This window comes from Archocentrus centrarchus, chromosome 11 (genome assembly GCF_007364275.1).
Source record: "Archocentrus centrarchus isolate MPI-CPG fArcCen1 chromosome 11, fArcCen1, whole genome shotgun sequence".
NCBI lineage: Eukaryota > Metazoa > Chordata > Actinopteri > Cichliformes > Cichlidae > Archocentrus > Archocentrus centrarchus.
In genome coordinates, this window is record NC_044356.1 from 8,065,213 (window position 1) to 8,076,025 (window position 10,813).

Sequence of the window (10,813 nt, forward strand, 5' to 3'; positions counted from 1 at the left end):
AGATTTTTACCTACAGTTAAAAAAAATCCCTAAAATCCCCTTTAACTACATATATAGCTTTATTCTGAGCAATATTAAGACCATTATATTTTACAGAGGAATCCTTTTTGAATGACTCTTTATATTTAACATACCTACAGTTTCCTTTATCTATGACATATATTCTAAAATGTCATTAACTACGGTTTTTGGCCATTTTATGCAAAAGGTAGTTCTTAAAAAACAATTACATTTAGACGACCTTTGTCTGTGACTTCTTACAAGAACAGAAAAAACTGTTTTAGTGATGCTAGAAAAAAAAAAACATTAAAATTTGAGGTGTGTTTGAGTGGAGTATATATTACACTATGCTAGAATCATTTTAATATTAATATAGATGAACTGGTCCACAACACTTTGATCAACAGATTGCTGTGGAATCAATATTAGGTTGTTTTTTATCCTTGGCTACTTCCAGGCTGCTGCTTCAAGCTAAATGTAGTTAAACACCTGGTATGTAGATGTGCTATGTTAAAAATATTTTGTGCAGAGCACCCAAAAGTTTTGGTACTCTATATCTGTTAGCCCTGGCTCCTTTAGAGACATTACAATGCAGTGACTGCATGTGGAAAATTACAATAAAATCAAAGTCTATGCTGTAAAAAATACACACACACAACATGCATGTATACCTACTGGACACTTTATTAGGTACACCTTGGCAGTGCCAGGTTGGACCTTCCTCTTGGCTTCAGAACTGATTTAATTCCTCATGGGAACATTCAGCAGAGCGCATCACGCAGTTGCTGCAGAATCTTCTGCTGCATATCCATGATATGAATATCCCGTTCCACCACATCCTAAAGATCTGGTGACTGTGGAGGTCATAAAGGAATGGACGCGGGCAGCAAGAACACTCAGGTAGGCTGTGGAGTAGATGATGCTAAGCTGGTGCTATGGGGTGCGTCAAGAAAATATCACCTCATTATTACACCACCTGCAGTCTGGAACCACGCTTTCCATGTTGTTTATACTGAATACCATCATTTCCACCAACCTTCTGAACTGTAGCCTCAGTTTCCTGTTCTTAGCTGACAGGAGTGGACCTGGTGTGGTCTCATGCTGCTGGAGCCCGTCTGCATCAAGGTTTGACACTGAGAGATGCTCTTCTGCATGTCTTGGTTGTAATGAGTGGTTACTGTTGTCCTCCTGTCAGCCCAAAGCAGTCTGGCCATTCTCCTGTGACCTCTGACATCAACAAGGTGTCCTCACCCACAGAGCTGCTGCTCACTGGATAGTTTCTCTTTTTGGGATCATCCTCTGTAAATCCTGGACATGGCTGTGTGGGAAAATCCCAGCAGATCCCAGTAGAAGCCCATCTGGCACCAACAAACATGTCACATTCAAAGTCATTTAAATCACCGTTCTTCCCCACTCCAATGTTTGGTTTGAACTTCAGCAGGTCACCTTGACCACGTCTGTGTGGCTAAATGCACTGATTTGCTGCCCTGTGATTGGTTGATTAGATACTGATGTAAACAGTTGAACACCTAACAAACCTGTTATGAAAATGATGGATGTCACACTAACACAAGACCAAAAATAACCCCTTGTGAATGCGCCTAATTTTAAATAAATGCAAGTGTAATATTTTAATCATTTCTACTTGAGCAAGCTAATTAGTGATAGTTCTGAATTTAATCATGTTCCTGTATATAAACTGCCTCTCAAAATATATAATTTCCTTCAGCTTCCTTGTGGTTTACATATAAAGGTCATATAATCGCAAAAGCTGCTTATGTGCCACTTTTTTGACCTAAAATGAGATCACTGAGTATTTTAAGAATAAACTCTCATTTATTTTGAAGCTGGATACACATAAATATACCCCTCCATACTGAGGGAACACATTCCTGTAAATGACTCCCACAGAGCGACTGATGACTCAACTTTTCACTAGCACAGTATTACTAAAAGTGGCATCATGTAGCTGCAGAAGAAAAGAGGAGTGTACGGGTCACTGTTAATGGCACAACAGCAGTAAGTATTCACTAAAAAGCTGCAGAAAATGGTTGTGAAAGGTAAAGAGGAACTAGACTATTTTCCTTCCTGATTTCATAACTTTCTTTGCACTCTGATTCAAACCTTGATCTGACTCATTAAGCCTGTCATCTCACTGCAGAGAGAAAGCGAAGAGAAACGCATTCATTGGGTAAGAAAAAGCTCTTCAATGGAGGTCAAACATGACTGCAGTGACAAAAGGAGCCACTAGATGGCAGAAAAAAACCAGTGCAAATTATTGGCTTTACTAAAGTTTTTTTTTTTTTAAATAACTTAAACATCTCTAATCTGTATATGTATATATATAATAAAAGTCAGTTTATTTATAGGTTTATACCCAATAGCCAAACTATGTGAGGCTAATTTTACATCAGGTGTGTAAACACAGCAATTAGGACTTTAAATTAGTCAAAAAATAAAAAAAAATCTTTGTTTTAATTTCCAGGATTTAATATTTTATTTACAAGTTTCTGTCATTTTATTAAAGAGGTGATCATCTTTGGATTAAGCTGAGAAGAGCAGACTTTATCTGAGCTTGAAATGTTTCATGCATTTATTATTCAGGTGCTTGCCCACATTAAACTTTCACACTTTATTGCCATAGAAATCAGACACATCTTAGCGCTTCAAGTAGCATATAAGCTCCGCTGGTCTTCAGACGTCAGTGCTCAGTCCCGGTCGATCTCGACCAACCTGCCGGTACGCAGCGCTGAACTCATCTTTGACTTCGTGACAATCGGAATGACGCCACTACAACCTTTAACTGCCTCCTCTTCCTCTTCCCACCTCTCCGAGCTCTCAGGAAATGAAGTTGGTTTGCGGGATGATGCTCTCCACTTTGTGATCTGCAGGATTTGCTGTGGCCTCGTAGTTACAGATGGTCACTTCGTGTCTGTGAGCCTTAAGAAGGGCACAGAAACAAAACAAAGCAGTGATGGGGAGCTGTTACTGAGACTGACCCTCTGTTTGCTGTCTATTTGTTCTGTACAATTACCTTATGCATTTGCATAAACAATGTATTAAAGGAACAATGCAAAGTGTACAAAAAAGCTAAAGGCTTTGAATACTTCATGAAGTGCCTGCAAATGTTTCCCCTGCCACGATCTTTCCAGTATCTGTAAAGCTTTCTGAGCTGCAGTAACCACTGTAAATGGTGCCAATAGCATTAATGATTAATTTCCACATCTCTGTCAGTTAAACTATGCCTCGGAAATCACCGGCAATGATCAGGAAGCAAAGCAAGTCCATCAAAACCAGGGAAATAAAAAGAAACTAACTTCACACTCAAGACATAAAACACACCCTTTAATTCTGATGAGACACACACACACACACACACACACACACACACACACACACACACACACACACACACACCTAACGTCGTCGCCTAAATAATCCATGACGCCACAAATATTTAGGAGTAATACAAAGAACAGAAAGGACTATTACTACACAGGATCACTCAGAGTCTGAAACAGAAACTCCAGAAAGATCTGGATCTGCTGCCCTGAGGATGAGAGACATAAGTCTCTTGTTTGAGTGTAGTAATGATGTGACACAAACTGCCAAATCAAGCATGGAAATGCCTGAGAAAGAACTGATTCACAGAAACACTCACGACTATATTCCAACATGTAGGGCCGTGATGAAGCTTCCTATTCTGTCAAGGACGCATTCGTTATAACTTTGCTGTACCTGCCTGTTTATTGGGTGCATCTATTGGGTGCATCGAGCTGCAAAGGTTCCTCCTTAGGAAAGTGTAAACCTGATTATCCTGCAGACTGTGGTTGCTGTAGATCAGTCAGAGATGTTTCCAATATTTAGTCATCATTAAGGTCCTTTCCACCCCAGGAGCTTCTCCCCAGGGCGCTTCGGAGCTCTTAGAGGAGCTTTGTGCAAAAAGGTGGAAATGCAGACGCCTGACAGCCCAAAGGATCGTTCTGCCTTAATGGCTTTTTGAGAACCAACCTCATTATAATGGTTTGAGAACCAAACATTAAGTAGCAAAAGGCTGGGTTATTTAACGGCTAAGCTGCATCTGAGAGTCTGCGGGGTGGACTTCCCACCTCACTGATAACAGTGGCTCCAGAGTGGAACCAGTGGAAACAGGCAGAAAAAAGGAATTCATTACAGCGTCGGTGCTGAACTTGTTGGAAGCTGCGACACACACAGCAGGCTGAACTATCCCCTGAATGATCATCTACAGCACCGCGATCGGAAAAGGAAGCAGATCACCAACGCTGCTTCAGTTCAGACTGACCTCTGAATACTCTCCTCTGAGGCCGATGTAGTACACCCGGGTGCTCTCTGCTCCGAAGTTCCTCGAGATGTGGATGGAGAGGTGCTGAACGCTGGAAAAACGAGCAATCCTAGACACAGAACGAGAGGCGCTCTGGTTAAAGGCAAAGGCTGCACGAATGATGCAAATGTACTCAAACAATATGTCTCAGCGTGAGAGTTTTAGATATCATATTGTACAAGTGTATTAACAGAAACCGACAGAGTAGGCTGGCATAAGTATGATCATAATGTCTATAATGAGTGTGTTAATGATACTTGTCTGAGTTTCACAGCGAGCGTCAGTCCTTCATCTTCAGCTTGTGTTTCAGCGAGGAGCAAAAAAAAAAAAAAAAAAAAAAAAAACCGCCAATATGAAGTACAGACCAAACCAAAAGACAAAATAAAACCACCTCAGTCAGCCATAATGAATGCATTATGGCTGTCATCTTTGAAAAGTATCATTGTAATTTCATTAAAATTTCCATTAAACGCAGCATCCTGCTCCCAGTTGGTCGCTGCTGTGAGTTTGGTGTATTTTAACTGAAACAGCATCTTTCCTCGACTCTTTCAGAGTTGTTAGAAGAGCCGTTTTTTTTTTTTTTTTTAAGAGCCCACAGCTAACCAGCAAAAGTGATAAAAAGTGAGTGAAAGTGAAATCTGAGTGGGAAAAAAGTAAAACCAAACAGTTTACCAGCGTGGAAGAAGAGCATTTCAGCCACTGCGAAAAAGCATTTTCTGCCGTCTGTAAGTCAACATTTCGGTTTATCGTTGCAAAACTTTAGACTCAGGTGTTTCAGTCAATGAGTTTGAGATAATCCAAAATGTGTTACAGACGGCCAAAAAATGCTCGTTCAGAGGCTCAAACAGGCTTCCATATATTCGTGCTATCACTCCCATTTCAACCAGTCGGCAGTTGACCTGCACACAACGTCATCCCCGCTGGGCTGCACACTGTTCATTTTTTGAGGACTGCACACAAACACAACACTGTGAATTCAGCTCAGCACCACCTCTGGGAGTCCCCCATGCAGACCGCAGGTCCCTGAACCTCGGCTGTTTTCTCCAAGCAGCCGCTACATGAAAACGTGCACACCAACACACACACCTTCTCCACAACGGGGAGACACAGGCGGTATCTTACAAAGCACCTTTATGCGCGAGATGAGAACATGCTGGAAAACCGGCTTTTCGTGGGTGCACAGAAAAAGTTAGAATAATGTGATCAGGAGCTGTAAACTTAGACTGAGACGTCTGTTTAACACGAGCACCTCAGTGAGTGGCACATCGAGTGTCTTCAGTGTGGGTGTTTTCTTCCTGCAGCCATTAAACTACAGAAAGATTTTCATCCATCTTCAACACTTTCTGGAGTGCAGGAGCTTTTTTTGTGTTACTGTGATTTGTGCTCTCACTTTGTTGGGTACTCCAGCTCAGCGCCAGGATCTCTGTTGAGTCTGAAAGCCTGTTCAGGCTCTCTGCCGGTGTCATCAAAGGACATCTGAGGGATGTTCTTGTAGCTGAAAACACACACACACACACAAAAGGCCAACAGGATAAATGTAACCAGAAGATGCTGCTTCCAAGTTAACTTACAATCAGGCAGCTAATTTTCTCCTTTCTTAAATAGATGATGTGTGAAGTCTAACTTAGAAAACAGGCTCCAGCCTGCAGCTCTGTTTTCCTGCAATGTCTCAGACACGAGCACTCACAGTCGTATCTCAGCTGGATGAGAGCTATCGTCTTCACCGGAGATGATGATGCCTTTAAGCTTCACGCTGCCCGTAAAACTGAAAGAGAGGACACACAGTTGCTTTGGTACAGGCGTGTGTGTACACACACACACACACACACACACACACACACACACACACACACACACACACGCACGCTGAAGCAGAGGAACGCCAAGTTGTGAAAACAAAAAAATGAAATTAGAAGCATAAACGCGTCGGTCTGAAATTACAAGGCCTGGGGCTTAAAGTTTATATATGACTGATGAAAGGGGACCTTTACTGCTGATTTCCAGCATTTTTATTCAGGGACTCCACCACAGCTTCATTTAAAACAGTCCTCACTCATTTAATGAATCTGTTCAAAAACAAGATCCTAAAATACTCAGAAGCTTTCTAAGAATCCTAACAGTCAGGCGTTAATCCCATAAAGATAAAAAGATATTCACAGAGCATTTTAGCGCTTACATAAGATGGAAACTGTGGGAAGTGGGGACGAGGACTTTAAGAGGCCGAAGAGTTTCTTAAGCAAAGAGGAAATGTCAAAGTGCAGAGCAGCAGAAAGCCCCTCCCAGAGAGGAAAAATGCCAGTACTTCATTTTTAGGGGATTCAATCACCTCTGATGCAACGAGGAAACTTAACAGCTGATTGATGATTGATTTATAATTCTGACATTTACAGGCCAAGTTAGAAGATTCTTATGTTTGTGAATGCAGGCCCTGATTAAACGACAGCCTCTCCGTCCCTCTTTCATCTGATTGACCTCTTTCAGGAAGCCTGCTGAGGGGCAGCTGTGAACTGTGCTGCCTGCAGAAGATGAACAAATGAAGAAAACTGATGGAAACAGAGTGCTGCCTGAACCCGAGGCTTCGATATAACAACACTTTCACACAACTTTACTTCATTATTTGAAACTCTGAACATGTTTGATATGAACTTCTAAGGCTATAAATTAAATTGACATGAGGAAAAAAAATGTAGAAAATAGGTCCCCTTAAATCATTTGTCATTTATCAAATCTGCAGCAACTCTGACCAGTTCACCTCCTACTGATAGCGTGTTAGCATGCTACAGGCAGCCGCTGTGCAGAGAGAAACGTGGCGCAATGATGAAAAAGAGGAAGGTGTTACTCATCACCTTTGGGGACCCTTTATTTAATTTGAGAAATTAAATAAAGCAGTGGTTAGCACTGCTGCCTCAGAATACCATCTGGAAGGCCTGGGTTCGATTCCACCTTGGCCCAGGCCCCTCCCTCTCTCTCTGCGTGGAGTTTGCATGTTCTCCCCGTGTCTGCGTGGGTTTCCTCCCACAGTCCAAAGACATGCACTTACTGGGGTTAGGTTAATTGCCTAAATTGCCCATAGGTGTGAATGTGAGTGTGGATGTCGTCTGTCTCTGTGTTGGTCCTGCGACAGGCTGGCGACCTGTACAGGTGTACCCTGCCTCTCGCCCTATGTCAGCTGGGATAGGCTCCACTCCCCCCCCCCCCCCGACCCTAAATAGGATAAGCGGAAGTGAATGGATGGATGGATGAAAATAAAATAAATATAAAATTAAAAACTAAGAGGTCAAACAGAGGTAGAGGACATGAAGAGAGGTAAGAATTGTGAGATTTATCCTGCAGAGACTATCACATGAAATCGAAGTAGCAGTGCTGGCAGACTGCAGTGCATGCTGGGATGCATACTGTGTGCAGAGACGGCAGGAGTTCAGGCTAACGGTGATGCTGATGATTTTAGGACTTACGGGATGTTGAACAGCAGCTCTTCATCTGCGTCGCTCTCCACGAACTGCGAGCAGAAAAAACAAGGTGTGAATTCTGGGCTGCATCGTTAATACAGAGAATACAGGCTGTCTGATGAGGATGTCCCCGCGTTAATGTTGGACCTGATTAAAAGCTGTTCGAGCTCTCAAACTGAAAATGTGCTCAGTGTGAAAATGAGATGCTTTTTGAAAAAAAAAAACCCAAACATGACTGTAAACTGAGTATTTTTGGGTTTGGGACTCGCTGACAGCTCTGCACGATGTGAAAAATTAAAAACATTATTCAGAAAACAAGTCATCTGATCGCTCCCCGGCCGTCCTGGGGGCTTCCCGTAAAGTTCACTGAGGAAAATCAGGTTTATTTTTAAAAACGTTTTATAAATTATTATGAAAATATGAAGTCAACAAAGTGTTTTTGGATCTGTGAGACAGTGTGGGAGGTTTCATTAAAATTGTACTGAGAAATTCTAAAACCCGAGGGTGGAAAACTGCCAGAAATCACCTTTATGACCTCTAAATGTCTCGTTTTGTCTGAGTAACGACTGCTGAGTCATTCCTATATTAATCAGGGTGAGAGAGAACTGAACAACAAACTGCAGCAGCTCCCTGATCTCCTGTACAGGAGTCTCATCTCTGTGCTCATTTACATCTTAGTTTGGCTGCTGGGGGGGAGGGTCAGCCGACATGTCTCTCTGGTCATTTTATGTATATTTGTGGTTGCTTTGCACCTCAGTGCACTGATGTGTTTCATTGGGATAGTCTGTGGTCACTTGATGCACCTTGTTTGGGGTCAGCTGACATGTCTCCGTGGTCATTTTACATACATCTGTAGCTGCTTTCTGTCTAATGGGAGTCCTTTGTGGTCATTTTTTGCCTCTGTGTAGTAATATTACGCTTTATTATGATAATTTAGGGACACTTTACGCACCTCTGTTCCATCTATGGTTTTTGCGTGCGCCTTCCTCGTGCTAGGCCCGTTTACAAACCAATCTATAATCAATAAGTTACCTTAATAAATCAAACTCTGAGAAGCTGCTGACTTAATGCGCAGACCGAACCTACCGCCTCTCCTGCACCTCTAACCCCGGTAAAGTTTTGTTTGCATGCTGCGCAGCTCCGCAGCGGGCACGGGGCGGCTCTACCGGGACCCCTGCCCGGGGGAGAGGCTCTATGCGGCCGTTACCTTGTCCCGCTCTTTCCGCTTGTCCCATGGTTTGAACACCAGCTTGCCATCTCCGTCCCGGCTCTCGTTGAGACACTGCAGCTTCTCCAGGTCGATCCGCTGAAACAGTCCGTACTCCAGGCCCCTCTCTGCGGGCTCATGCTCACCCGCGCACCCGCAGCCGTGCCCGTGACCATGACCGTGCCCGTGCCCAGACATCGTGGCTGCTTTCCGGTTCTGACCACCGGGAGAAATAAATCGCAGCGTTCACGCTGAAGCGTTTTTATAGCGTGAAATGAGATCAGCAAGTTTCACTTGGAAGCGTGAGACTAACTGACGTCTGCGTCAAGCGAAGCGAAGTCACGAATTAGCTTCCGGTACGAGGGTTTCAAAATAAAACTAAGGGTCGTGTAAAATAAAAGAATCGTGTTATTTCTCATTCAGAGAGGAAAATTGTAGTAAACATTAATTTTAAAAAGTATTTCCCACACCTCACTTCATTTACTTTTCTCTCCCACTCACTGATTGGCTCATGTGTTCCTTTGTCATCTGATTACGAGCACCTGTCACACCTTAATTAAAGGCTGCACTACCTCCCTTTCTCTCAGCTCCAGTAAAATGAGTTTCTTATTCATTATTTCTTAACCAATATTTGTTACTTCAAGCAATCACTTTATTTATCTTTATGCGAATTTGAGACAAAGTAACTTTGTTTTTTCTTTGCTTCCCAGAAAGTCCACATCTCCACAAAAAATAAATATTTGTTCACTAAGACATAATTTGATCATTGTAATCATACATAATGATGGCAGACATCAAAAGACATAAAAATCAAAAGTAATGTAATTTTTAATGTCCTGAATATAAACAGGATAAAAGTGCATCTCCAGAGTTTTAGATTTAATTCAGAGTGTCTTATGTGCTTCATATACTGTGCATTGTATATTTTTAAGTGTGATATATCTGATGTGTTGTATGTCTGTGTTTTGTGGCCCAGTAATGAAGACCTTTAAGGTGAACAGGTAGTTTAATAGAGCATCGGGATTTTCAGAGTAGTGATGGGAATATGAAGCCTTTGATTCTTACATTTGACAGTTGGAAAGGGTTAACAGTCTTAATTTGACATTAAAATTAAAAAAATAAAATTCCTCCTGCACATGCTGTTTGTTTCCAGTGAGCCGCAGAGTTTTTTTGAAGGGGCTGTGATCCAAACGCTTTATTTTGAAAAGGCTCCCCGCAGGAAATCGTCATCTGCACCAATGTAGCCACTTTACCCAGACGAAGCCCAAAAACATAAGCGATGCGCTCTCTGATTGGCTCACGATTTTTACCAACAAACGTCGATAGTGTCGCAAACTGTTTACAAGTGTCACGTAAAAATAAAAGCGACGTTTCCTCGACAACAAACGGAAATGATGAAGTATTTATATTCCCGATACCACCAAAGGATGAAAGCGAGTATTTTCAATTTATAAATAAATTTATGGTGCAACATAAATATTCACATGAGTTCAACGGCTTATCTAACAGGTGCTTTTCAGTGTAGCAGAAAAAATATCAAAGCTGAGGATCTAGAAGTTTCTCTAACAGCTTCACCACATAAAAACCAATAATGAGGTTTTTGTTTTAAATAAGTATTAAATGTTTAAATACACATTTTTCTCTTTCTTTCCTTTGGTCATGTTGTGCCGTTTCACAGTCCCGTAAACCAGTTCACAGATTTGGTTGGTCAGGTTGTTCTGGTAAGATGGGCTGTTTCTCTGCACCCCCATCTCCGCAGACTAATAACCCTTCATGACAGTCATGTTGAAATCAGAGACACTTCAACACAAACAC

At 42.0% G+C, this 10,813-nt stretch overlaps 1 protein-coding gene across 1 annotated transcript; it reads right to left on the bottom strand.

The window, feature by feature from the left end:
* Nucleotides 1-2,504: 2,504 nt before the first annotated feature.
* Nucleotides 2,505-9,360, bottom strand: pithd1 (PITH (C-terminal proteasome-interacting domain of thioredoxin-like) domain containing 1). Its single transcript, XM_030741350.1, has 6 exons — nt 8,999-9,360; nt 7,798-7,841; nt 6,030-6,107; nt 5,733-5,837; nt 4,304-4,412; nt 2,505-2,940 (listed from the first exon to the last, which is right to left on the bottom strand). Exons 1-6 carry the CDS (start codon nt 9,194-9,196, stop codon nt 2,839-2,841), a joined length of 636 nt encoding a protein of 211 aa, XP_030597210.1. The 5' UTR covers nt 9,197-9,360; the 3' UTR covers nt 2,505-2,838.
* Nucleotides 9,361-10,813: the final 1,453 nt, after the last annotated feature.

What these genes read in the sequence shown, in the direction of transcription:
- pithd1 (XM_030741350.1), bottom strand. Translation starts at nt 9,196, where the DNA reads ATGTCTGGGCACGGGCACGGTCATGGTCACGGGCACGGCTGCGGGTGC. An exon ending in AGCGGAAAGAGCGGGACAAG is followed by an intron (nt 7,842 to 8,998) that starts GTAACGGCCGCA and finishes TTCTGCTCGCAG; the next exon opens with TTCGTGGAGAGCGACGCAGA. An exon ending in GAGCTGGAGTACCCAACAAA is followed by an intron (nt 4,413 to 5,732) that starts GTGAGAGCACAA and finishes TTCTGTGTCTAG; the next exon opens with GATTGCTCGTTTTTCCAGCG.